The following is a 23654-nucleotide window of genomic DNA, read 5'->3' on the forward strand; positions in this document are numbered from 1 at the left end:
CACAAGGAAAGATCTAGAATTCGGGGCCGAGATAACTAACCAACTAGCTAGTCAAGCTAGTCAAGCCAAACTCCGAGATCTAGTCCATTTAACATACAGCTACGGAACACTCCGATAAGTGAGAACGAAAAGAAAATACCGTCGGGCTCGCTGAAATTCCCATCACGCGGCTAAAGAGTGAAAGATCGAACAAATATGGATATCAATCATAAAAGAAACGTAAGACCGAAGATCAAGATCAAAACCAGACCGAAAGACCGAAAGACCGAAAGGCCGAAAGACCAAAAGACATCATGTTTTCTCGGTACCCGTCATCTGAACATCCTCCCGAGCAGCCTCGGTGACGATAGGCTGCTTGATGTCCATACCGTACGGTTGAGCGTCCGGCGCAAGGGGCTGTTCCTTCTCCGCATCCTGTGCGGATTTGTTCTCGGGGCGTTTTCGTCCCAGGCGTTCACACCAGTGCTCTGCACTTACCAGGGTGTCGTTGACCACGCCACTGACCTGTCCCAAGATATCCAGACCTTCGTTGGCCAGGACTAGAATTCGATGAGCGCCGATAGTGGCATCCGATGACGCTGCGGGGGAGTCGGGAGGCGGCTGCGATGTGCTGGCCATTTGGAATCGGTGAGGCAGGGATGTCAAGTGTCGGCGAACCAAGTGACGGGCGTTCTCGGGCAAAGCACCTCCAGCGTACTTGGACACGACATCGACAACCTGTTTCAATGTTGAAAGCACATCTTCCTTGACGGCTTGAATGCGCTGGGTGAGAAGAGACGCATTCTCGGGACTGTTCGATCGCTCGCCATTCTCGGCGTCGCTCTGTTGTCGTAAGCGGGCCTTGTGATTCTCCCACTCTGTTACGGCATTCTGCAGAGCTACGATCGCTCTACCAAGACGTCCATTCGCCCACCGAAGCCAGGCTAGACAATACGTCAGACTGCGCAACGACTCCTCGCTCATTGCGACACCAAGTCCAGAAGTCGAAATAACTAGCCGACTCTGCCAGGTGGGCGGAGCCAGCCGCCCGGGCTTTTCCTCATAGCTAGGGGATCTCGTGTCGTCATAAGGCGGGAGAGTGTCGGCCATGGAGAGATCTGAGGAGCTTCGCGTGCGGGGCTGATGGGTGATCTCGGCACCTTGTTCGACATCCATTTGTTCCCCCGCTACCTTGCGACGTTTGCTAGCGGGGTTCGAGTCGGTAGTCGATTCCCTTCGCTGAAGCGCCCAGCGCAATCCACTCTCGACACCGGTTTTCCGTCCAACCGTTCCAACGGTATTCGCGACGGGCGAGCCAATGTTGCGCTCGATGAACTCGGCGCCGGACTTGAAACGCGCCGAGTAAGATTTGGAAGAGGTATATGCGGAGACGGATTTGGAGATAGTCGAGGAGATCAGCGGGTGAGAGGAGGTTAAGAGGGAAAGAAGAGGTTCCGGCTGTGGAGGGTCCGGTGAAGCTACTGAGATGGTCTGTGATGCTCGTGGGGAGTGACCGAAATCTAAGCGATCCACGATCAAAAAAGATTAGCCGGTGTCCAAGCCGCATCCCCAACAAAAGCGCGTAATCAGCCTCGGGACGACTCACCGGAACGAAGGCCTTCGAGGGCTTGCGCCGCCTCGAGGTCGTCCATAGATAATACACTGGCGGCGCGACGAGAGCGGTCTTGAGGATCGTACTCCATCATGGGGGCATGGCGAGCACCCGTATAAGAGTTCGAAACCTTAGGGACTTTAGTGTCGTCCATGCCGGGGGCTTGACGAAGAAGTGGTAATGATGTGCCCATTTTCACGTGAAGGTGGAAGATTCTTAGTCATGAAGTTGGTCGTTCACATGTCACCCCAACAAGTGTACCAACGCGTTTACCGAATCCCTTTGACATTTTACGCCTGTAACATTGGACTCTTTACTCATTTGGGAAGGCCGGATGTCGCCTCCTAGGGGGGTTAAAAGGGTAAGATTGACCATCGCCGGTCTTGCATATTATGCAGCTTCCTTTCTGGGGAACGAATCCCTGTACATTTCCACTTCCCCGTGGAGTGGAAATCTATATACGAGAACGACAGGGTTCTCGGAATACACTGCCCCCGTCACATGCTGTACACCGATGTACGGTACCTTCTGTACTTTCGTAACTAGTGCGCATCGGAACGACTCGAGTGAATCCCATCACAGCTGATCCCGAGCCATCCGTCACAACTACCGAGCGCCACGGACCTACAGTAGAGGCCCAAGCAGTAGCCCTTCCTAGACTAGTCGCCCCGTCCCACACTTTTGCCTAAATGGATGGCCGATCTCCATGTGACCTCTGCCTCGATTTTGAGTCGGAGGTATCATGCTGATTTGCCCGACCTTAGCTTTCAGACTTTTTAATTTAGCGCTGATACGCGATCGAGCGCGGAGGGATGCCGGATCGAATCTGATGTTCATATGAATATCTCGGCCGATGATATCGAGCCGCGAGACAGCGTATGCCCAATTGCCACTCGATCAAAGTCTGAGATATGCTGCAACTGGCTTTCAGATACGATGGTTTGGGGGAGGGGAGGCGGGGGCAATCTAGGAAAAGGATACTTAAGGCATTGGAAATATTCATCAAATTGTCAACATCTTATACAAATCGTGGCATCATATCTCATTCGACGGATATGCCGTCATCAAAACCATCATGGGCCTCCAAGCCTTGGGAAGAAATGAGGGACTCAATGGCCTCTGCGCCTTCATACTCGTCTGCGTCCTCCTCGATCGCCTCAGGCTCGGCTAGGGTCTCTCTAGCGGTGAGACGGGCAACCATCTTCTGATTGACGCGGTAGGTAACGAGCACATCGTGGATAATACTGCGCGAGGACTGGGAGGACGCTTTGAGCTGACAGAGTGCTTCGCCAAAGGCGTGAAAGGGTAGTGTGCTATGCGGATGGTGTTGGTAGAGGTAGGAGCCCAGTAGACGTTGCCACTCATCAGGTCGGTTGCGCCAGAGGCAAATTAGCCAATGGGACCCTTCAGGTGGTGGGAAAGAGGCGAGCCGGCTAATGACTTCGCGTGATTTTGGAGAGAAAGTCTCGGTCTCATTCGGGTTCGTGAACGAATTTACCCACTGATCGAAGATCCTCTTAATGCATTGCTCCATTTTTGACAGCGCATTACTCAAATCTCTGTTGTTGGGTTCACTGTTGCCGGCAGCGGTGATGGCTCCCTGCCATGGACGAATGAGGTCTTCGTCCCGGTCATCTAGACCTTCGTCTTCGGGGAAAGTATCGTTGAGCTGCTTTAGAATCGCATCACGTTCGGACATGGCGATTTCGAATTTCAAATAGTCGACTATGTTACTTGTTTTGGGCTTGCGGAGTGGAAGACGGTATGCAGGCGGGAGACGTTTTTTCGGACTGATCTTGTTGCGATATTTTTGCCATGCTAGCTCAGATAGATGGACACCACCTTTTCGTCCATCAACAAGTTGACTGAGGAGACAGGCCAGTTCTTTGGCGTTGGGACTATCGATTGACTCGTCGTAGGAAACCTTCTCATGCTCAATTGTGCACTTTCCCAGGCTGGACATGGTAAGGTTGAACTCGAACACGCTCTGTAAGAAGTCCGCAGTCGTGGGCAGCTGAGCCATAGGCACCGAGTGCTCTGTGAGGCCGTATTGTTGCGGCGGGCAGTCCCCATCTGGGAGATCCGAGTTGTGAAAAGCCTCCACTATAGTAGGATCCCAGCAGATCCATGGAGTATCCCCATCGTAATCACCACCAGACAACATATGCGCAAGTGGTACGTCACCCGTTGTCGGGAATACAATCACATCTTTGAAATGCCGGAGCTCGTTTTTCCACACAGCCTTGCGGCGTTGAATGTCAGATGGAACATGAGCCGGCAATCGACCAACCAAGACATCTCTTCCGGTGACCATATTGTCCAGGAACTCATTATTCGGATCTCGCCAATTTGTTGACAGTCCGAAATGGACTTCATCCGATTGAAGAACGCCGTAAGGGTCAGCTATGCAATAAGCATACGTAGACAGTGGCACCTGAATGTGGAGTTCCTCGACATGTTGTTCAAGCAGATACTCCAGATACTTCCGTAAACGACGTCGAAGAGGGCGGAAGGATTGAGGCTTGAAACCAGCCTCTGTCAAGCGAATAATGTACTCAGCATCACTGATATTCCACTGCTCCATGCGCCGTGCCTTAGTCGGACCATCCTCACTAGACGGACGAAGCTTCTGAAGAAGATTCCGACAATGAACAGCATCATTTGTCTGTAGCACGTGCGCAAAGTCATGATACAATGCCCAGACACCATCATGTGTCAACTTTGCAACGTACTCTTTCACATGTCCTCCAAATTCAAGAATACCAAGAAGTTGGATATTGAGATCAACCGGATGCAATGGTTTAGACCAATTCACAACCTCGAAAGTAAGCTTCTCCTCATCGACAAATCCTTTCCAGTCGACCGGGTGCGGTTTTATTTTCAATTGTGAGTCCGAAATCTCAATCCATATGCCATCGCCTCCATCTTTGCTGAAGGCGCCATGCTTCGACCTCTCACTGTCAACCATCCAAAGACCTTTGGCACCTGCGATTCGACCTTGGAATGCACTCGGGATATCGCCGTTAATACCAAGCTGCTCACAGATCCGTCTTGCCAAATTACGAGACACCAGTGCGCAACCATCATTCATGACAGGCTGACCAGGCCTACGAACATCAAGTAGATTGATTACCCGAGTAGGCGGAACAACCACAGATGTCCATATTTTCGATAACCCCAAAGAAATGCGTTGGAACAACATGCAACTTTTCTGGTTGTGATTCGCAGCAGAAGGCATATGCCATTCAAGAAGATCGCTCAAACTCATCGGCGTATGCCTTTCACTAGCTTGGTTCGGCGGCGCAAGAGACGCAAGAGATCTACGCAGGAAATCTGCACCGTCCACAGCGAAGAACTCGACGCGGAAGCGGGGCTCGGCCTTGACTTTCTTCTTCGATTTGACTTCCTCCACGAAGAAGGCGCGCCAGGTCCGTCCGAGGCAGTAGTGATCATTTCGAGTTAACCAAGACGCAATGCTCTGTCGAAGAACAGATGGCTGGTCGTTGAGTCTGAGGTGCTCAGGAGGTCGAGCCGCGGCGGGGATGGTAACTGTCAAGAATCGATCGGATCCGAAGCGTCGATGGAAGCGACAGGTACGTTCCGGTTTAAGAGGGTTCAAGCGCAGTTTGAAGATGCCAGGTTCGTTCTTCGCGCACCAATCCAGTTCTCCTGTCAAGACCACGACTTCGGAGTGTCTCCCCGTCTTGAAGTCATCCACGGCTGCATCCCAAGCTCTGCGGGGGGACTTTTCTGGCATAGGACGATCTCCTCGTAGACTGTGGTGCTGAACCCATTTCCAAAATGTTTCATGATCAGTGCAGACACGTGAATTCTTCAGCATTTGGTCGAGTGGAACGTTCCAGGCTTGTGCAATACGCTCCAACTCATATCGAGATCGCAGTGCGATTCTCGCTGGAAGTGGTTGGTCAACGGAGAAAGGCCCATGTTGCAAGAGCTGCGTGACAAGATGCTCCTGCATAGAGTTCGTCTGTTCATCCGGGGCAGGCATGTCGGCATTCATACTCATCTCCTGTTCTATGAACATGTCGACAACAGAGTCGGCGTAGGTTGACTGAAAATCCATTGGTTCGGTTATGTCAGTTGCAAATGACTCTTCCAGTCGCTCACTATGCGATGCAACCAAGGACGAACTCGTGACAATCGAGAAGCTTGTGTCAACTGCATCCATAGCGGGTCGGAGCGCATCGTATCGTCTCTCATTGTGCGGAACTGTCTCACTAGCTCTGAGTCTTTCCAAGAAAGTGGGCGCTGGTGTTTGTGATCTATTGCCCAGCTGGTTGAAAGACCGCTCACTCTGTTCCGATATTTCCAGTTGCCTTAGATCAGGTGTGACGGGCTGATGCCCCTTGGCTGGCGAGTTGGGCGCTGTGTGAAATTCATCATCATCTCCGTTCGAGATCCGGCGCTTCTTCGGTGAATGGCCTATACTGGCTTCTCGGGGATTCTTGAGGGCCCGATTATTGGAGACCAGAGGCTTGTTTTTGAGTAAGTACAGCTCACTCCGGATTAAAAGAAATAGATGGTCCACTCGCTGGTCTCTGTCCGTCTTGCTCAGTGCTTGTGGTTGTTGCTCGAACTGCCACTTCACAAAATTCCACTGTTGCTTGGTGCGTGGCTGATTTCCGGCGATCCACTCCTCAAAGTCAGCGAGGATACGGTCCAAGATCGGACGATGGCCCCAAAAAAGCGATCGAAGGCCTTCGGAGATTTCTAATAGTACCGATTTATTACTCCCACGAGCGATAGGCGACCAATCTTGTGGGGCCGGGATTTCGAGCTCGTACTCTTGATTCAACTTGTCAAGGAATTCGCGATAGCTCCGCTGCCGTTGCGGAGTGATCGGCTGTAGAGGCGGAGACATATCAAAAAGGGCACTTGGAGGTCTGGGAGCCCGTTTAGGTGGCCCAAGGTTCATCCTTATCAGTGTGAGCCGAAGTGAATCGCGGGGTGCAAACAAACCACCAAATGGAGCTGAAGCGATGCACGAGGCCGAGGAGGTGGGAACAGTGAAGATTGAAAGGGCCAGATGCAGCTATGAGGCGAACAAGTGACAGCCTTTAATTTCCCCGGAAGGCTGAGTGCATGCCGGGCAAAAGAAACGATGCTTTTCACCGGGAATTGGAGTTGTCATTGTTAGTGCCCCCACTCATCACACTGCATTAAAGAAGTACAAGAACGTGGCTTACGACTCGGGTCAAAAGCGTTTTTTTCATGACATTTGAGTATACACTGAACACGGGTCAATTATTCCTGTCGGGCCCCCGGCAACTCGAGTGAAGTTTCTTGTTTGTCTGTCCACAGGTCCGCCTCAGCCGGGACGACTCGTTTGCTCTTCCTAACTACCTTGTAGCCAATGTACAAGAAAAGGTAAATGGGGATTCCGATATAACAGGCCACAAAAGACTGATAGTCGAATTTTATCTGCCCCGAATCAAAGGGAAAGGACCCGAAGATCATGGTCGCGGAAATAAACAGACACAGGGCTATGGCCAGCCAGGTTCCTGGGAGGCCAAAGCGGGCTTGGTAGAGAAGGGTATGATCTTCAATACCTTGTGCCCTTCGTGCTCGAACAAACGATATATGGGTAAACAGTATTGACATCCACGTGAGCAGACCGAGCATCGTGACGGTATCCGTGAAGTATCTGAACATGAGGGCCGCATCCTGAGGCACATTGAGGTAGGCAAGGGTCGCCACAGAAGAGCACACTGCCAATGCATAGATAGGAACGCCTCTTTTGTTAAGCCGTGATAGGAATACGGGCGCCCGGCGCTTGGCAGCTAGATCACACATGGCTTTGGTAGCTAGCCAGAGATCGTAGTTCGCAATGGACAGAACAAACAGCAATATGAATGCGTTCAGAACATCCGGGAGTACGGGAATGCCGGCCAAGTAAAGTGCCGCCACAAACGGCGATGCTGCTGCACTCTTGGTAGCCTTGTAGTGGAAAGATAAAGAGGCCGAGTCGTGGGGGACGAGCATCCCAAGCAAGATGACCGCAAGCAGATGAATGACCAGAGTCCGGTAGAAAATGTGCTTGGTGGAACGAGAGATCGCTTTCCGCATATTCAGAGACTGTGGCAGGATGCCGGCCCGTTCGCTCCCAATGTACACAAAAGCGGCCGAGGACATTGTCCCGCAAGTCAAGATGAGATTCTCAACGAGGCTGTTATTGTATCGACTCGCAAAGGCACCCGGATCCTTCCAATATCGAAACCCGCGCATGTCTCGATCTGGACCTCCCCCAAGAGCGATGACGAGCGAGAGAATCATGAGTGCGAACATGACCAAGAGCTTGAATGACGACACATAGAACTCAACTTGACTCGCGAGTCCATGATGGAGGTAGTTCAGCACGGTAATCGTCAAAAGGAAGACTGTTATCCAAACACCAGGATTGACTCGCTCAGGGTCCAACCAGTATGAAATCAACAAAGCCGCGGCCGTCAATTGACTTGGTGTAACGAGGGCATATTTAAGCCAATATCTGGAAACATTCAGCGCAGGTCCATCAACACAGCCGTACACTTACATCCAGCCCAAGCTGAACCCCAGCGCCGGATCACAGAACCGCACAGCCTGGTCCGCAACAGTACAAGGCCTAGGCAACCAAGCGACAACCTCGCCCAGCGCAGAAAGTACCAAGTAGACAGCGAATCCGACGACGGTATACGAAATCGTGATGGCCGCCGGCTGCAAAGTCAGTCACACACGGCAGGCATCGTACAAATGCCACTCACGCCGCTCCTATGCCGAGTCAATATGGCTTGGATTACCAGACGGGTAGTCGGCTTACATTGACAACGCTCTTCCCGTTCCAATCATCAGGCCCGTTCCGATGGCAGTTCCCACCGCTATCATCTTAATTAGCGCTAGTACCCAGCCACAAAAGCCACACGAACTGATAACGGCGACCTGCCGCGGTTTCAATCCCTCGTAGATATCATTGAATCCCGTAGCGAGGTCGCATTGGGAAGTTGAAGTAGCCGGAGGAGCTGAGGGAGCTGAGGGTATTTGTGCAGTCACTGGCGAAGGCTGTGCTTCGGCGTCTATTTGCAGTTGGGGGTCATCCGAGAATCGCACTCTTCGGCGGGGATGAGACATCTCGTCCAGAGTCGATTGACTTCAGATGGGCGTGAAAAAGTAGACGGATCACGGATCACGGATCATATTTTGGGTGGCAGGTACACCTGGGAAGGTGCGATGGATGGAACCAGGGCAGTGGGGATATTCATAATATTTTCTATATGCAAAACGTGGATCTCCGTAGAGGAACCCTAAAATAAACGTAGTATGAAACAACACAAAGACCAGATCTTAATCATTGCCCAGAGGGTAAGCATCTATGGTTTCCCCGTCGAAGCCGTGGCAACGCCTAAAGTCATAAGACGCCCAAAATGAATCAGCAGGCCCCCATTCTATGGGGGGAAGAGGGGGAATGTCATAAATCTTCAATAACCAGATATGAAGCGAGTCGGATCAACCGATGTAAGAAATGCGTGAAACCGTCCGAATCTTTTCATCGCGACATGAGGGAGTCGCTCGACTCAGTGCGCGGGAAGATGCGCGTGTACAAGGAGTCGCTGGACTCGGTGCGGGGGAAGTGACGTTGGTGCTTGCGCGAAATCACTCGGTCTTGGTAGACACCCTTGGCGGTGCCGCGGATCACGGACTCAAGATACTCCTTGAAATCGGTGGGCTTGAAGTCGGGGTAAAGCTCGGTGGTGAGATGGTATCCTAGGTACTTGGCGTACTCGGGGTTGTTGTCGCCGCGAATTCCCCAGGAGTATTGGTATTCGGCGAGGTAGCGGGGGATGAATTTGATGGGGTCGAACGGATAGGTTTCACTGGCCTGGCGGGCTGCGAGGACTCGGCTGTTGATGGTCTCCTCAGGGACCTAGGAGTTGTCAGTAACAAGCATCGCAAAAGGGACGTCGGAGGATACATACGTAGTTGCGATCAACCTTCTCCTCACTGATTTCCTCCAACAAGTTGTAGATCTCGTTTTGAGTCGACACCAGGTTGTAGGCGAGAATCTTCTTGTTCAGCGTGCGCTCGTCGCTGATGATCATGGCCATGTAGCGACCGATATCGCGCAAGTCGGTGAGCGCGGTGGGCATGTTTCCGTCCCCGATAATCTCATCGTTGCCCGAGGTCATGGCGTAGTCGACACGGCCGGACAGAAGGCGCGGGTAGGACAGCTGGTACCACCAGCCAACATCGACAATGGTGTAAGGGAGCCACATCTGGCGAATCTGGTTGTAGACAATTTCTTTCTGTTTCCAGTCAGCCTCGGGGACCATTGAGCCGCCAGATCCCCAAACCACGTACCTCATCGCGCAGCCACATCACACCTCCGGGAGGTGCGACAGTGATGAAACCGCAGGGGATGAATCGCTTGACGCCGACTTTCTTGGCGGCCCTGGCCAAGGGAATCTGGTCCTGCTGCTCGGCCGGGCCGACACAGCTAATGACGACTTCGATATCGGCGAGAGCTTCAATCAGATGTTCCTCGGGAGCCTTTAGGTCGCATTTGCGGATCTTAACCCCGCGTTCCTCTAGCTTCCTAATGGCGGGTTTGTGGACAGAGATGGGGCGAACGAGGGCGATCACATCCTGTCAGTAACGAGACCCCGGTTAGCACGGTCGTGATGATTATGATGTGAGGCAACATACGAATCGGCCATCGTCTAGCAATCCGTTTGCGATAGAACCTCCGGTTTCACCCGCAGCTCCGACCAGGAGAACGCTGGTCTTGGACATGATGGGCGTTATCTCAGCAGTCGATAGATAGGTGAGTAGATGGGTGGGGGGATGGATGAAGATGATGGGTGGTGGGTGGGAAAGGAGGAAAGAAGGAACAGGAGCGTTATAAATTCCCAATGTTCCCACCCAAGGATGCTTGCCTACCCACTTTGTCTCCCATCCGGAGTTGTGGGTCGAGTGGATGTCTTTTTCCCCTCTGAGACGTCATGATATTTCTTTCATCGTGTGATGTTCTCTTTGGTACTAGTCTACATCTCGGTTTACTATAAGGGGCCGTACATGGGATTGAAGGGGCTCCTCGAGAGTATACGATGATGGGCGCCGGTCGGAGAACCGTGAAGGCCTGTGGGATTCGTCCTTACGTCATACCGGCTTCCGGTTGATGTTTTCAGATATCAGGTATGAGGTACCAGGGATAAGGTACCAGATATAAGGGAGTAGGGGTCCGGTCATCTCTTGATGAAGAGATGTTACTGGGTCCTGTTGGAATGGCCTTTGCTGACGCCAATTGCTAGGACCGTGTGATACCTGGACACCTGGGACACCTGTGACAAAGGTGTCGACACGACTAGTCTCACCAGGGCAATCCCGTTCGGCCTGCAGAAATCATCTTCACCTATCCTATCGCATTCCATTCTTGGCCGTCGGCGATCTTCCGATCGGCGAGAGTCTTGGACAAAGAGCCAAGTTCCAGTTCCAGTTCCAGTTCCAGTTCCCGTTCCCGTTCCAATGGAGCGCGTGGTTAGGAAAGTGACGAAATGAGACCCTCGGAAAGGGAGCATGGGTTAGTCATGGTGGTGCCGGGCCTCTGATTGGTCACTACCCGCCTGCCAAAGCGGGGCCAGTCTGAGAGTTCAAACTTGTTCGCGCGCCAATCACTCGGACTCGGAGGCCTGAGGTCCTGCCCTACTAGCTGCTAGCCATGACCCCCCACGATTGAGGCATATCGCCCTTCATGGCACGAGGGGAATCCAGCCACATCCGCCCTCCATCGGGAGATCGGTGCCTGGATCCCCGATTCAGTGTCCTCAGTTGCTCTGCGGAACGCTATCTAGCTGCACCCCGACTTCTATCCCGGATTTTCTCGGTCCAATTTCCCCCAGCATTTGAGGGGTGGAGTGGGGTATGGCAACTTGGCGGCGAAATTGAGAGTCCGTCTCAATCCAGTATGCCGGTGTGATGATCTCGGGATCCCCATGGTCTCGACTTGCTGTCTTGTGAATGAGACGATCATGCTTCCTATTCTCATGCTGTCGTAGCCGTCTTCCCCGCATCCTAAAGATCGGTGAGTTGCAGCCATAAGAATATGCGGCCCCCACGGCAGAGGGAAGAGGGTAGAGGGTAGAGGGAGGAGGGTAGAATAAGCCTTGCTTCCAAGCTGACACCCTTGACCCTGGGAATGTGGCTGCTGCTAGAGACAGCCCACCAAGCCTCGCCATGCTCCATCCGAGTCATAAGCGCACGAGCCTCTTACCACCCGCCAAATGCATGAATAGTCTCATGCTTTCAGGATGCGAGCATGCACACACAGTAGCATGCACAAGCACGCGGGGCATACGATTGACACTCCGGCTAATTTACCCTTCAAATGTGGACCAATGGATTACGCACTGTGGTATTTGCGCATATCTCGCTTCCGTTCTTAACATCTCCACTTTCACTGCAGTATGCTCTCCCTATTTTTACTCTCCCCCTTCCAAGCTTCCTTCCTGAAAACCGGCAGATCGGGACATTCCTGAACACAGCATCAATCCAGAAATGACATCCAAGAGCAAGAACAAGTGTTGCGTACTGTTGAATGCCCTTGATATCTAGTCGTGTTGCAGTCCGGCTGCTCTGATGCCTCATCTCGCGCACCGACAGTCTCGATTGGCTCAACAACCGTTATGGCGGTGAAAAGTTATTCCTAGTATCAACAAATAGCGCATTGTGGATACCAAAGTGGTTCTGTTGTAATGGCAAGAGTAATAGAAAAGTAGTCGTAATGACAATCTATAGAAACCCGTTCCATCGCGGCATTGTAAGGAATCAAATTTATTTATTTTATTTTATTTTATTTTGCATTTTCCAAATACTGCTCCGTCATTCTCATTTTCAACTGTTGCTGCGATGGCCGTAACGGCAATTGACAGGGTATCGATTCTCAGAAAGTGCATTTGAAATGTTTGATAGGAATGGAATTGGGGGATAGAGAAGTTCAAGGTTGCTGGCAGAGATGAATTGACAAGGTTCTGTTGCTCTTTACACACATGTGCAATATAGATTTCCGAGCGTTCACTACAATTCCATATCAACAGAGTAATTATCCCAGCTATTCCTCCCTTCCTGTCCTATTTTTCGTCCCCGTGACTGGCCTACATCCAAGCTGATGGCAACTTTATACTTTTCTGAACGCCTCCGATGGGATCACAGATTGTCGAAAGCTGTACGTTTATGCTGACGGACAACCCAGATATTCCTAGCACCAGTCACGATAGCAATCCTGCAAAGACCTATCAGCGATGGTATCGTGAAGCTGGAGGTTACGGAGATACGCACATCCATGCATCAGTTAGGGTATTCCTTATGACGGCAGTTCTGTATTGAAAAGGATTAACATCAATGGAACCATACGCAAGGTTGTCAAGATGTTTTCGTCTTACAAGGACGCAGTCATCGTAGCGACCTTGATGTCTGCACCTCAACGCTTCCCCATCATGTTCACCAACGTCGTCTGACGGGGCTGCGATAGCCGCGACGGCAAAGAACAAAGCGAAAAATGTCGACAAACGCATTCTGTTGTTTGAAGTTCTGATTTTTTAATTTGTATCTGTATTGGTTGAAAAAGGCTGGTGGATGCGTGATCTACCCGGATAGCCAAGGTATTTATGGTTATATTTTACTTGGAGCAGTAGCTCAATACAACTGCATATTACAACGTAGTATGAGGTGGACTCAAGTCTCACAGTAATCGATGTGCTGTGTTGTTCCATGGAAGACTCAATCATTCGGAGTGAATCACGTTGACAAGGCTCCTACTGGTTGCATGAAATTATTGCAATTTATGATGGATTTGGAGAATGCGCGTACGAGATAATGGGTGATCAGTGATTCCAAGTTCTTTCACCTGAGGATTTGAGGTGGAACTGAGATGGCTTCTATTTTGAGAAATGTACTTAAAGCCAGTAATTCAGAGGCGCAGCGCGCGATCCGAAATTGAATGCTGCCGAGAAACTTTCTCTATATCAAAACAATAAACAGATAACAGAAACTCTGACAGAGGTTATCGCCCCGTGTACCGCAGCATTTCGCGCTCCATCACCAATAACCGGATTCGATATCCTCCGAGTCTACCATGGAATGTCTCGGACGGTACATTCGTTGAGCAAACTGCAAGATGCCGCGAGGAACCGCATATTCCATTTCCAACATAATGTGTCTAAACGGTCAACAGGGGTAGCTCCGGACTCACGAAGTTTCCAGTCCGGATTCTGGGGTGCATCTCGCGTAACGAGCCCCCGCATGCTAAGCAACACAAGTATACATGGAGCAAATGAGATGTCTCTATAACCCGGGTCTTTCACTCCGAGCTGCATGGATCATGCATGTCAGATTGAAGCTCGGATCCGGCTATGCGAACTCTATACTCGAGGCGAGAATGGAAATATCAAGACATGTGAATTCATAGGGTATCTATAGCTTGTACAAAAATCAAGTGGCATGACTGCCAGCAGTCACATCCTATGTCCACGTATGCTTCTCAGAGTCCCATACTCCGAGTCACCCTCCCCACTCGTACATTCGGGACGATGGGCGTGATGGGAACAGGATATACAAAATTCTTCAGCGTTCGAATATCCCACAGCTCTCCGCGGCAGTACAGCCGTACTGTCAGCGTAGCTCCTTGTTTAAGCAGAAGTAGCTCGCGCTGCTTGCGTCTCTCCTCCATAATAATAGCCCATCGAGCCCTGACCTCTCTGACACGCTTCAGTCGAGCCCGCGACAAACGTTTCCACATGATGTGCTGGTGGGTCATTTCGAGATTCTGGTCACTTGGCCAGCCCCACTGTCTCGCTCCGGTAAGTTCAATCTCTGCTGGTTTTGATAAAATGGCCGAGTCGATGTCGGACATTTTCCATTGCCATCTGCGGAGCTGCTGCAAATCGGCCGTGTCACGACAGAGAGCTAGAACGCCCCGACGGGCGAGATAGTGTTGACGAATGTGGTAGTCTAATTGGTAATGGGCAAAGAGGAGCGCCGTCTCCGGGTCCATTTCCTTGGTCTGGTCAAGCAACTTGTTCAGGTTTTGCTCGACAATTTCATAGTATCGTTGTCGTTGGAGTTGAGATATATGTTTCCAATATGTTTGATCGTTGCATTCTTCGGAGGTATCAAAGGGGGAGATGCCTTCGTCATTTATGACGTTGCTTTGAAAGAAGGGCGGGTAGTGCTTCACGTTATAATTGCCATTGTTGATATCAATAGCCATGATGTCCTTGGCGACCGCGATCTGGCACTTTTCACAGCTCAGAGCCTCATCTAGAGCTTCGAACTGAACGTGGAGCTTTGTTAGTGTAAGACAGGTTCGTTGATTGCGTGGACAGCGTACCAACTCCTTCTCCCTTGCTTCCTTTGAGGCCTTCTCCTGGGCCCGAGTATCCGGGACGGTGTTCTTCATCCCGACCAAAGGCCAGCTCTGGTATGAGCGACAGGCAAGATCAATATGAGCGTTGAGTGAAGACGAAGTCAAGCGATCGGTGTATCTTGTACACCGACGCAATGTGGTTATGATAGGACCAGGTCAGGAGATCGGTGTATCCTGTACACCGACGTAACGTGGTTATGTGAGGGCAAAGTGAAGAGATCAATGTATCCTGTACAGTGATATAATGTGGTTATATGAGAGCAAAGATGCAGTTGCGAGCGCAGGTTCCCACATCTTTAGAAATAGTAAAGTCGATTACTGAACGCTCGAAACCGCAGAGTCCGAAAGTAGGACAATAAGCGCCGTTTAAAACCGACACAAAGAATGGTGGTGGCTGCCTCCAAAGCTTTCCCCAAAGGAAACAAAGGATCAGAGAGACGTTGCCTCAAATCGTTCGATGGACTCGAGAACCAAACCCTCAGAAGCAACTCGGCTTTTGCAGATGGGCCATATTATAACCCGAGACCGGGCGACCCAAATTCCGCACGCTACGCCCGGGATCAACTGACGGAACATCCGAGCGCGGCAGTCATTCGGAAACGCGGGGGGGCGTGATGCGGTCATTGGACCTGATTTCGGTCTGGCGATGGCTGTCAGGCCGCGCTGCCCTTACAGAAACAAGGATCTTCAAAGCATGGGATTTCTCTCAGGCCATCATATCGGGAAAATACGGTGAAGCGTTTTATGTCTGCGCGAATAACTACCTACGTCCTTTTAGAGACATCCCATTCTAGGCCTATCTGGCTGATCCCTGCAGTACGAACAATGCAGCAACTACGCTGGAATAACACATTTGTGAGGATATTACATGCATTCGCACATCTCTATTGATCCCCTAGTTGGCCGTATTCCGATGAGTAGCTGTCGCTGGCGCCGTCGGTGCCTGGAGACCTCCTGCGTAGTAAATTCGCTGCTCCTCAACGTATAAACATCGCGATCTCGCAATCAAGCGCTCAAGTCATAAAGAGTTCTCATTTCATGGCGAAAGAAGCATCGCTGACCTTTCCTCTGGTGCTGCTTTCCGTCTCATTTGTCTTTACAGTCTATCTGAATCGCCAGGTTATCAAAAAGGCCCTGCAAGACTGCGGAAACCTCTTCTCGCGCTACATTCACAAGACACAGGGGAAGACTTGCCAAGTGATTTGCCGTACTGTGTGTCGCATCCGCCAATGCTTTGCCCGGCGTCGCCCGCCCGGGCAGAATGCGGAATATGAGCTACTCGACATGTCCAGCAACACTGCCGCTGTGGTGGATGCCATGGAACCCGAATACACATCTGAACCTGAATCAAGCAGCACCAGTATCTACAACACCGAAAGCAAAGAATCGAGATTGCATAGTGATATCATTATATCCGACAGCTCCAGCAGCGACTCGCAGGACGACAAGATCTACTCACCACGGGCCCGCCATCGACTATCCACACACAATATTGACCGCGGCACAAACGAAATGACACCTCAAATCACATCAATGGCCTGGGAGATCGAACACGCACGCCGTATGCAGCAGGGAGGACCTAGCACATGGCTCCACCAGATGGTTGACTGGACAGTGGAGCGCGTGCAAGTCAGCTTCGAAGCCAGCAACCCGATCAACCAGTACGCCTCCTACATCAGGCACGAAGAAGAACAGGAAGGCAGTGTTGAGCATGTCGAGTGAGGGGCAGATTGGCGTATGTCGGTCACGAGATTCCAGCTCGAGCCGCTGCAGTCGATTGGCTCCGCTTATCGAGAAAGCATGCAGTGCTGCGCCGGAGATGTCGGGCGGTCGTCGCACAGTGCGGCTTGCTTGGAAATCGGTTTCTTTACGTAGTGGAATGTCAAGCGACACGGCATCGTTCATAGACCCATGGATCACCAATAATTCTTCAGTTTCGGTCTCGATCATCTATCTCGTTGTATAGGTATCGTATCTCGTAAAAGTCAATCGCTAGCTAAAAAGAAACTCTTGCACATTTTAAGGAGCACAGTAACCTCCGTCGACAATGAGATCAGCTCCAGTCGTATACGTCGAGGCGTCCGATGCCAGGTAGAGGTAGGCCCCCTTAAGCTCGTGGGCCTGACCCTCACGACCCATAGGAATCTTATCCCGCCAGATGTTCTTAGTCTCCGCGGGAACAAAGTTGGAGATCTCGGTGGCAATATAGCCGGGGGAGATGGTGTTGGCACGAGCGAAACGGACCCACTCGACGGAGAGGGACTTGCCTGTCGGAATTGTTAGCGTGCATCGTGGGGAAAAACTGAAGACCACGTACAAAGGTGGATAACGCCGGTCTTGGCAGCGTTGTAGGCAGCCTGCATCTGGGGAAAGTTGACAATGTGTCCGCTCATGGAAGCAGTGGCAACGAAACTACCGTAGGTGAAATTAACGAGCTTGTTGCCGTTGATATCGGTGCCTTCTTCCTTTTGACGGCGCCAGTGGCCAGCGGCGGCCTTGGCGCAGTAAAAGGTGCCGTCAAGGTCAATGCCGACAACATCGCGATAGTGCTCGAGAGGTCCGTCAACCATGGGGCCCTTTGTCCAGGGAATACCAGCATTGGCAATGAAAACGTCAAGGCGGCCATTGAAATCCATGACAACGGCATCGGTGGCGGCCTGAACAGCCTTGGGGTCAGTAATCTCAACCTGGTATGCCTTGGCTGTTGAATGAAAGTCAGCTAGGTCAATCAATTGCATAGCGATTCCATGTCCAAACATACTCTGAACTCCGTACTGCTGGGCGATCTCCGCGGCACGCTCAGTAGCTTTGGTGTTGCTGTTATACCATAGCGCTACATTAGCACCGGCCTCAGCCAGGCCCTGAGCAACAGCGAGACCAATACCAGCACCAGCACCAGTGACGATAGCAGTCTTGCCCTTGAGAGAGAACATGCTCATCAAGCTAGGGTGCTCAGGAGCAACAGTGTTATTGTGGACGAAAAGTCCATTCTTAATCGGATTTGCGGCCATTGTGCTCAGGAGTAGATGAACTGGGGGATTGAAGTAGAGAGAAAAGAAACAGGAACGTTTCGAAGAAGATCCGGGGGTGGATTAAATAGCTGCAGAGGGGTAAGTTTGGAACGACTAGCCACTCAATGCGGTCAGACGGTGTGATGCGCTGGCGGGGAAGCATGAGACAGGAGGACTAGACCCCTCCCCAGGATCTGTGTCAAGGGCTAGCATCTGTCCGCTGCCTCGATGGCGGGCGTCTGTTTCCTGATGGTATGACTCTACGTGGACCCAGAATCCGTCGGGACGGTGGAAGACTGGCGCGGCTAGGCGCTAGGCGATCGTCATCCCTTATATCAGGCTGAGCAAATGTCTCATAAAGGCGAGAGAGGTTGTTTGTTATTCCCCAGATATCGCATCTTTGTTGAATCTGACGTATCCACTGCTATACAAAAGGCGGTGGGGCGATCAGCTGACAGCTTGGGGTAGAGCAGCTCGCCCTTGCCGATCTCTCCCTTCGGTTACAGAGCACATATGCAAAAGACTTCGAGGGTACCCTTGGATCTAGCAGAATGACAAGTGCCAGCCAGTTCAATAGCTTTTCATGGTAGGCATCTACCCCTGATAAAGTGGAGAGACATCTGTGCTGAACGGGGAAACTTGGAGCTATCAACAACGTCCTGAGGCGGAGCGCACTCGAGCGCAACTTGAAGAGTTCAAACTTGACTTGCCGGAACAACAATCCGGATGGTATCGACTTGCGGCTAACTATAGCTCGTTGGACATTGGTTGCCTTTTCACTTGCTGAACAGGCTTTTATATCATGTGGGACATCCATTCTTGACGCTTTATCGTGTTGATCATACGTCCTAGTTTAGTATAATGCGACGTCGATTAAAGCGAAAACTTCCATATCAACCCAAATTCCGTCTGCACTAACGGATAATCCAATGAACAACTTCATGCTCTTGGTAGCGGGGGGCTGTGTGACCGCTGGCATTCTTACAGATCCAGTTGGTGATGCGGCAGCATTCCTCGGCACCGACCAATGTTTCCATAACAATGCCACCAGAATGCCACTTACTTGCACCGTGCCCTTCTGATCCTCGAGGCTCTGTTTTGCTCCTGTTTGTTGCGTGGTCCTGTTGCTTTCTCCGGATTCATCAGCTGTGTTGACAATATACGAAGCTTGCAAAAACATTCGAGCAAACCACTTCGAAATTCGCATGCGGATGAGCGCCTGAATCCTTGAACTCGCGAGTCGCGCTCTGATCAAAGCAATCGGCTGAGTGGTGGATATGCTGGAACTGAGTACTGTCGTCGCCATCGCCGCCTCGGGCGCGGCCATCTTTGTTGTTTTGTCGGTGGTGGGAATCGTGGTCTGGGTCAGAGTTCGCAAGGAGCGACATGCGCTGAGAATCTATGGTCTCAGAAAGGGGCAATATGCCCACAGCATCCACACCTTCACTGGTAACACTCTGACCGAGCTTTCACACGAAGAAGGAAATGTCCTCGGGACGCATGGACAGTTACCTTACGGCAAACCAGGAGAATGGGGCCAACTGACCTCGCGAGAAAGTCTGGTACGGAAGAACACCTCGGATTTCCCTTTGATACAAAAGGCACGATCATTGCGCCATTCAATCTCCCGGTCCCGTTCAAGGCGACTATCAAGATTCTCCAAGCATAGCCGGTTGAGCTCGATGGCCACAGTGGATGAAACGGTCATTCACCAACCGATTAGCCCTCCTCGGATCTCCAGAGATGAAATCCCTCTTTCTGCTGTTGAAGGAGCGCTTGAGTTGCCAACAGAGCGTACGCCCAGGCAGACACCGGAGATCAATCAAGATGATGTCGGTTTCCATTTAGGTATGCGGCCAGTATCCCCAGGCTGGCCTTTTCCCAGCCAGAAGGAACGATGTGGTCTTGGTCCATTGCTAGAAGACCGTAACTCTCGTGATATGTACGATCCGCCACGGAGAATATTTGAGGAGTCACCGCAACGAACTCGCGGTAACAGCATCTGCAGTCAATCAGCAGGTCTTGCACCCGATGACCCAATTCCACCACCTCCGCCACCAGCCGCGTTTCCGGTGGATAGAATGAGTTACGCTAGGAACGATTCAGTGATGCGCCTATCTTCCATGAGTCTTGATACCACAAACAGCTCGATTCTCGACGATGGCAGGAACGGCCTGGACCGGAACTCGCCTATTGCCCCATCTGGCGGCACCTTTGTGCCATTCAGTGCCAATGACGTTGGAAAGAAAGATGGGCGGCGAAGCTTCATTTCCGCCAGTACCAACATTGCCATGCCACCACTGCAGAGCTTCCCCGCCCGCTCTTCCTCGACTGCGGAGGCTCGAAGGAAGTCCTCTTTGGATTGGATGGCGCCTCGACGCAGTATGACCACGACCTCCCGAAACCCTAGCAACTCAAGCCACCGTTTGAGCGGCCCTCCATGTCGGAGCGATTCCCTGTCATCCAAGGCACCTTCCAGGAACACCTCATTCCGAAGTGGGACTCCCGGGTCATTGAAGGGGTTTCAAATGATAAACCCTGTCAACTGGAGGTCGTCTGGGTCACAAAGCGCCTACGTTCCCCACTTCAGCCAGTTCCAACAACCGCCATCCTATGAGAACGAGCCGCAGAATGATCCCTTCTATGGCGGTTCTCCCCAGTCGACCGGAACCCTGTTCTCCATTGGATCTCCGGGGCGAACCGCGACCTCGTCGATGCCCCCGAGCCCTATGCAACGCTCTAGTCTGTCCCAGCGAGGCCCTATGGTTTCTGCTTTGAAGACTCCTAAGTCGCAGCGCAAAGGTCATAGACGCCAGAACTGCGTGCGTATCTCGATCCACCCTCCTATGACATTCGCTGGTCCTACCTTCTCCCCCACGGTGGAGGAAGAGCCCGAGGATATCGATCAGATGGAAGAGGTGGATCTGCGCGAAAGCAACATGAGTGGAAAGTCACTGCCTGTTCTACCAGCCAACGCGTCGTCGCCCCTTCCTCTCTCCAAGCGAAGCAGCAGACGCAACAAGGCCCAGCCAAGTACACTGGGCCCTCTTGCAGAGGAGCCGCAATCTCAAATCAACAAAAGCCCCTCGAAAAGAAAGAATGCTCCAAATGATACCTCAGTACAAGGCCCTCTCGCAAGCAAGAACCGTGAGCTGCCTGGTCTTGTTACCTCTCTACCTCCAGTCACGGATGGGACTCTCACCCACACGCCCTCCCCATCAAGAATCACTCCTATTTGGGAGCTCCCTGAAGCCCCATCGCCATTTTGCGATAACACCCCTGGTACTGGAAGTCCACGTCGTTCTGGCGTCAAGGGCCCACGCAGCCAACCCCAAACGCCCAAATCTACGCGCAGCAACCCAGCACGCTCTCCACCCAAGGCCTCCGTAGACCCATTCGTCGGACCCGGCTTGGCCGGTGGCTTGCCTCTAATCACAGGCACTCAAGGTAGTGACTGGCGTAAATCAACAGACTCCCTGCATCACACTACCCCTGACGCTGGTGATCGCTCACTTCGACGCAGTTCTGACTTACCAAGCCCCTTGGTCGGTGGCCTTGGCCCCCTTCCCGCATCCCCAATGTACGGTATCCGAACCAACAAGGGCAACTCAACGGTGCGGGATCGCGTAACTATCTGGGAAGATGCCAACCGTGGAGGCTCACCACCCAAGCCCTCGGCTGCGAACCTCGCTGGAAGATACGCATTCTCCGATAATACCTCGCCAACACACGCCAAGAGCAACACGCCTCGATCCCTTTGCAAGAACAGTTCTCCTACCCGACTGAACGGCCAACAGATTGCTCCCACGCCTGCCTCTGCACGACGAGGCATGACAACACCAATTGGGAAGAGTGTTGGTTTAGGAGTCGTGGCCGCCACCCCGGTCAGCTTGTACGATGGTGAGGGATTCTTCAGAGAGTAATGCATTCGCTGGCGGTTATTTCTATTCATGTCTTTGCTTTCAAAAGCATTATACCTTCTTGCCTGGAGCTTTGTTTTTCTTTTTCTTTCTATATTCTTTTCTCTGCTCCATTTTCTTCACGTGTGAATTGTCATTATTCGATATCCACCGCATACTTAGTCGTAATTAGAACTCAACTTCTTTTTTGATCTTTACTTCGTCGTATCATAGCATATTCATGACTATCCTAATTTTTGTACTTTCCCCTTCCATCTGGACATGTGGAAAGACACATAAGCGGTATACCATAACTACTCAGTTCTCCGCCACTTCGTCTCATCGCTCTCTTCCTCGCCATTCTCCTCCCCATTCTCTCTCTCCCTCACAGTCCCGGCACCAGGGCCAAGCGGGAAAGCAGGCGGCTCACCCTGCGCAATCCAATTCCCATCCTCATCAAAGAACTCATGCATATTGTCTGCCGTAATCCACCCAGAGCTACCCTCAACGGGCGGCGGTAGATCTCCATTACTCGAGTCCAGCGCATCCCGTCCAAGCTGGAACAAAGCTTGTCCATGTTCCTCGGTTGAGAGGAACTTGGATTCGTCCTCGTCCTCATCACCGGGCTCCACGGGATCCGGGTGCAGGTTCGAGCAGGCCGACACGGCATTGTACAGCATTTGCGTAGGCGTCTCCTCCGGCTCCTCGTCCGTTGTGCTCTCTGTGGCGGGCGGTACCACGGTCAGCGTGATGCACTGCTCCTCGTCATCTTCGGCGGGTGCGGACGGTGTCGCGATCTGCATGTAGAGTCCTTGGACTTCGGCGTCGGTGCCTGGTACGCGCAGGCGCTGAATAGCGTGCAAGGAGATGGAAGGATAAGGGATCGAGACACCGGCGGAGGCGGCTGGAGAAAAAAGAGGAATTTTCTGAGAGAAGAAGTGTTAGCTTTGATCCATTCCGCGGGGCTTTGGAGCACTCACTCGGATGTCACCCATGTCTGGACATCTTCGATAGAGACCTCTTTCTCCTCGTCCTCTACAGACCCGTTCGCGGCGTTTGCACCACGCAGTGCGTTAAGAGCGGGGTTGGCGACGAGATCGCGCTCGAGGATCACAACTTTGCAGCGCTGGCTCTGGTAGTGAAGCACCGCGGGCCCGTCATGGAATGAGCTGGGTGTTCGCGATTGGTGCTCTGCGATGGGGACGAAAGTCGATGCTTCCGGGGCGGTTCGTAGCACCTCCATGGTATTTATTCGGCGATTGGAGTGGGAGAATAGGCTTGTAGTGCGCTATTAGGGAGATTGGTAGGATTAGAGGTTGTCGCTGGAAAAAAAGCTGGAGCTCCCGGGCGGCAGCTTGAGCTGCCCGCCGCCCGCGGTAGCTTCTCGGGGAAGCCTTCAACGACTTCCAGAACATACATAGCGGAAAATGAGCGAAAAGCTATCCTTCCATTTGTTAATTTAGCAGCATATGATGAGTTTGGAACGTGACACAAATGACCTCCCAGATGGCCCTAAGATAAGTACTGCACATTTTTATGTCTCTTAGGTACATAGATATAGTACATATATATCGGCAGCGCCGGGCCACCTGAGCAGCCAGGGATAATCTACATATGTATGTACTGATACGAAAGTAACTAAAGAAAGCTAATAACAGTCGCCATCAATCGATGGATGCAAGTAGGCAGAAACGGGAGATGGTATTATATGGAAATAGAATTCAAGATTTCCGAGCTAGTTA

General features: G+C 51.8%; 9 protein-coding genes across 9 annotated transcripts; 2 read left to right on the forward strand and 7 right to left on the reverse strand.

The window, feature by feature from the left end:
- Positions 1-291: 291 nt before the first annotated feature.
- On the reverse strand, positions 292-1784 carry N7443_003497 (putative clock controled protein (Ccg-8); the record flags this gene model as incomplete). The annotated part of the gene is made up of 2 exons (XM_056883553.1): positions 292-1499; positions 1586-1784. 2 exons carry the CDS (start codon positions 1782-1784, stop codon positions 292-294), a joined length of 1407 nt encoding a protein of 468 aa, XP_056741831.1.
- An 849-nt stretch (positions 1785-2633) lies between these two features.
- On the reverse strand, positions 2634-6473 carry N7443_003498 (RNA dependent RNA polymerase; the record flags this gene model as incomplete). The annotated part of the gene is made up of 1 exon (XM_056883554.1): positions 2634-6473. One exon carries the CDS (start codon positions 6471-6473, stop codon positions 2634-2636), a length of 3840 nt encoding a protein of 1279 aa, XP_056741832.1.
- A 383-nt stretch (positions 6474-6856) lies between these two features.
- Positions 6857-8716, reverse strand: N7443_003499 (putative amino acid permease; the record flags this gene model as incomplete). Its single annotated transcript, XM_056883555.1, has 5 exons — positions 6857-8099; positions 8145-8305; positions 8353-8359; positions 8409-8466; positions 8515-8716. The coding sequence occupies 5 exons, from the start codon at positions 8714-8716 to the stop codon at positions 6857-6859; spliced, it is 1671 nt and encodes a 556-aa protein (XP_056741833.1).
- A 415-nt stretch (positions 8717-9131) lies between these two features.
- On the reverse strand, positions 9132-10375 carry N7443_003500 (aromatic alcohol reductase; the record flags this gene model as incomplete). Its single annotated transcript, XM_056883556.1, has 4 exons — positions 9132-9509; positions 9562-9888; positions 9944-10228; positions 10289-10375. The coding sequence occupies 4 exons, from the start codon at positions 10373-10375 to the stop codon at positions 9132-9134; spliced, it is 1077 nt and encodes a 358-aa protein (XP_056741834.1).
- A 3742-nt stretch (positions 10376-14117) lies between these two features.
- On the reverse strand, positions 14118-15035 carry N7443_003501 (uncharacterized protein; the record flags this gene model as incomplete). Its single annotated transcript, XM_056883557.1, has 2 exons — positions 14118-14909; positions 14967-15035. The coding sequence occupies 2 exons, from the start codon at positions 15033-15035 to the stop codon at positions 14118-14120; spliced, it is 861 nt and encodes a 286-aa protein (XP_056741835.1).
- A 1005-nt stretch (positions 15036-16040) lies between these two features.
- N7443_003502 (uncharacterized protein) lies at positions 16041-16724 on the forward strand (the record flags this gene model as incomplete). The annotated part of the gene is made up of 1 exon (XM_056883558.1): positions 16041-16724. The coding sequence occupies one exon, from the start codon at positions 16041-16043 to the stop codon at positions 16722-16724; it is 684 nt and encodes a 227-aa protein (XP_056741836.1).
- A 297-nt stretch (positions 16725-17021) lies between these two features.
- Positions 17022-18013, reverse strand: N7443_003503 (putative carbonyl reductase; the record flags this gene model as incomplete). The annotated part of the gene is made up of 3 exons (XM_056883559.1): positions 17022-17269; positions 17320-17703; positions 17764-18013. The coding sequence occupies 3 exons, from the start codon at positions 18011-18013 to the stop codon at positions 17022-17024; spliced, it is 882 nt and encodes a 293-aa protein (XP_056741837.1).
- A 1277-nt stretch (positions 18014-19290) lies between these two features.
- Positions 19291-21936, forward strand: N7443_003504 (uncharacterized protein; the record flags this gene model as incomplete). The annotated part of the gene is made up of 1 exon (XM_056883560.1): positions 19291-21936. The coding sequence occupies one exon, from the start codon at positions 19291-19293 to the stop codon at positions 21934-21936; it is 2646 nt and encodes an 881-aa protein (XP_056741838.1).
- A 290-nt stretch (positions 21937-22226) lies between these two features.
- N7443_003505 (Voldacs domain-containing protein) lies at positions 22227-23155 on the reverse strand (the record flags this gene model as incomplete). The annotated part of the gene is made up of 2 exons (XM_056883561.1): positions 22227-22838; positions 22904-23155. The coding sequence occupies 2 exons, from the start codon at positions 23153-23155 to the stop codon at positions 22227-22229; spliced, it is 864 nt and encodes a 287-aa protein (XP_056741839.1).
- Between the last annotated feature and the right edge of the window lie 499 nt (positions 23156-23654).

This window comes from Penicillium atrosanguineum (genome assembly GCF_028827265.1).
Source record: "Penicillium atrosanguineum strain IBT 20685 chromosome Unknown utg000003l_segment0_segment0, whole genome shotgun sequence".
NCBI lineage: Eukaryota > Fungi > Ascomycota > Eurotiomycetes > Eurotiales > Aspergillaceae > Penicillium > Penicillium atrosanguineum.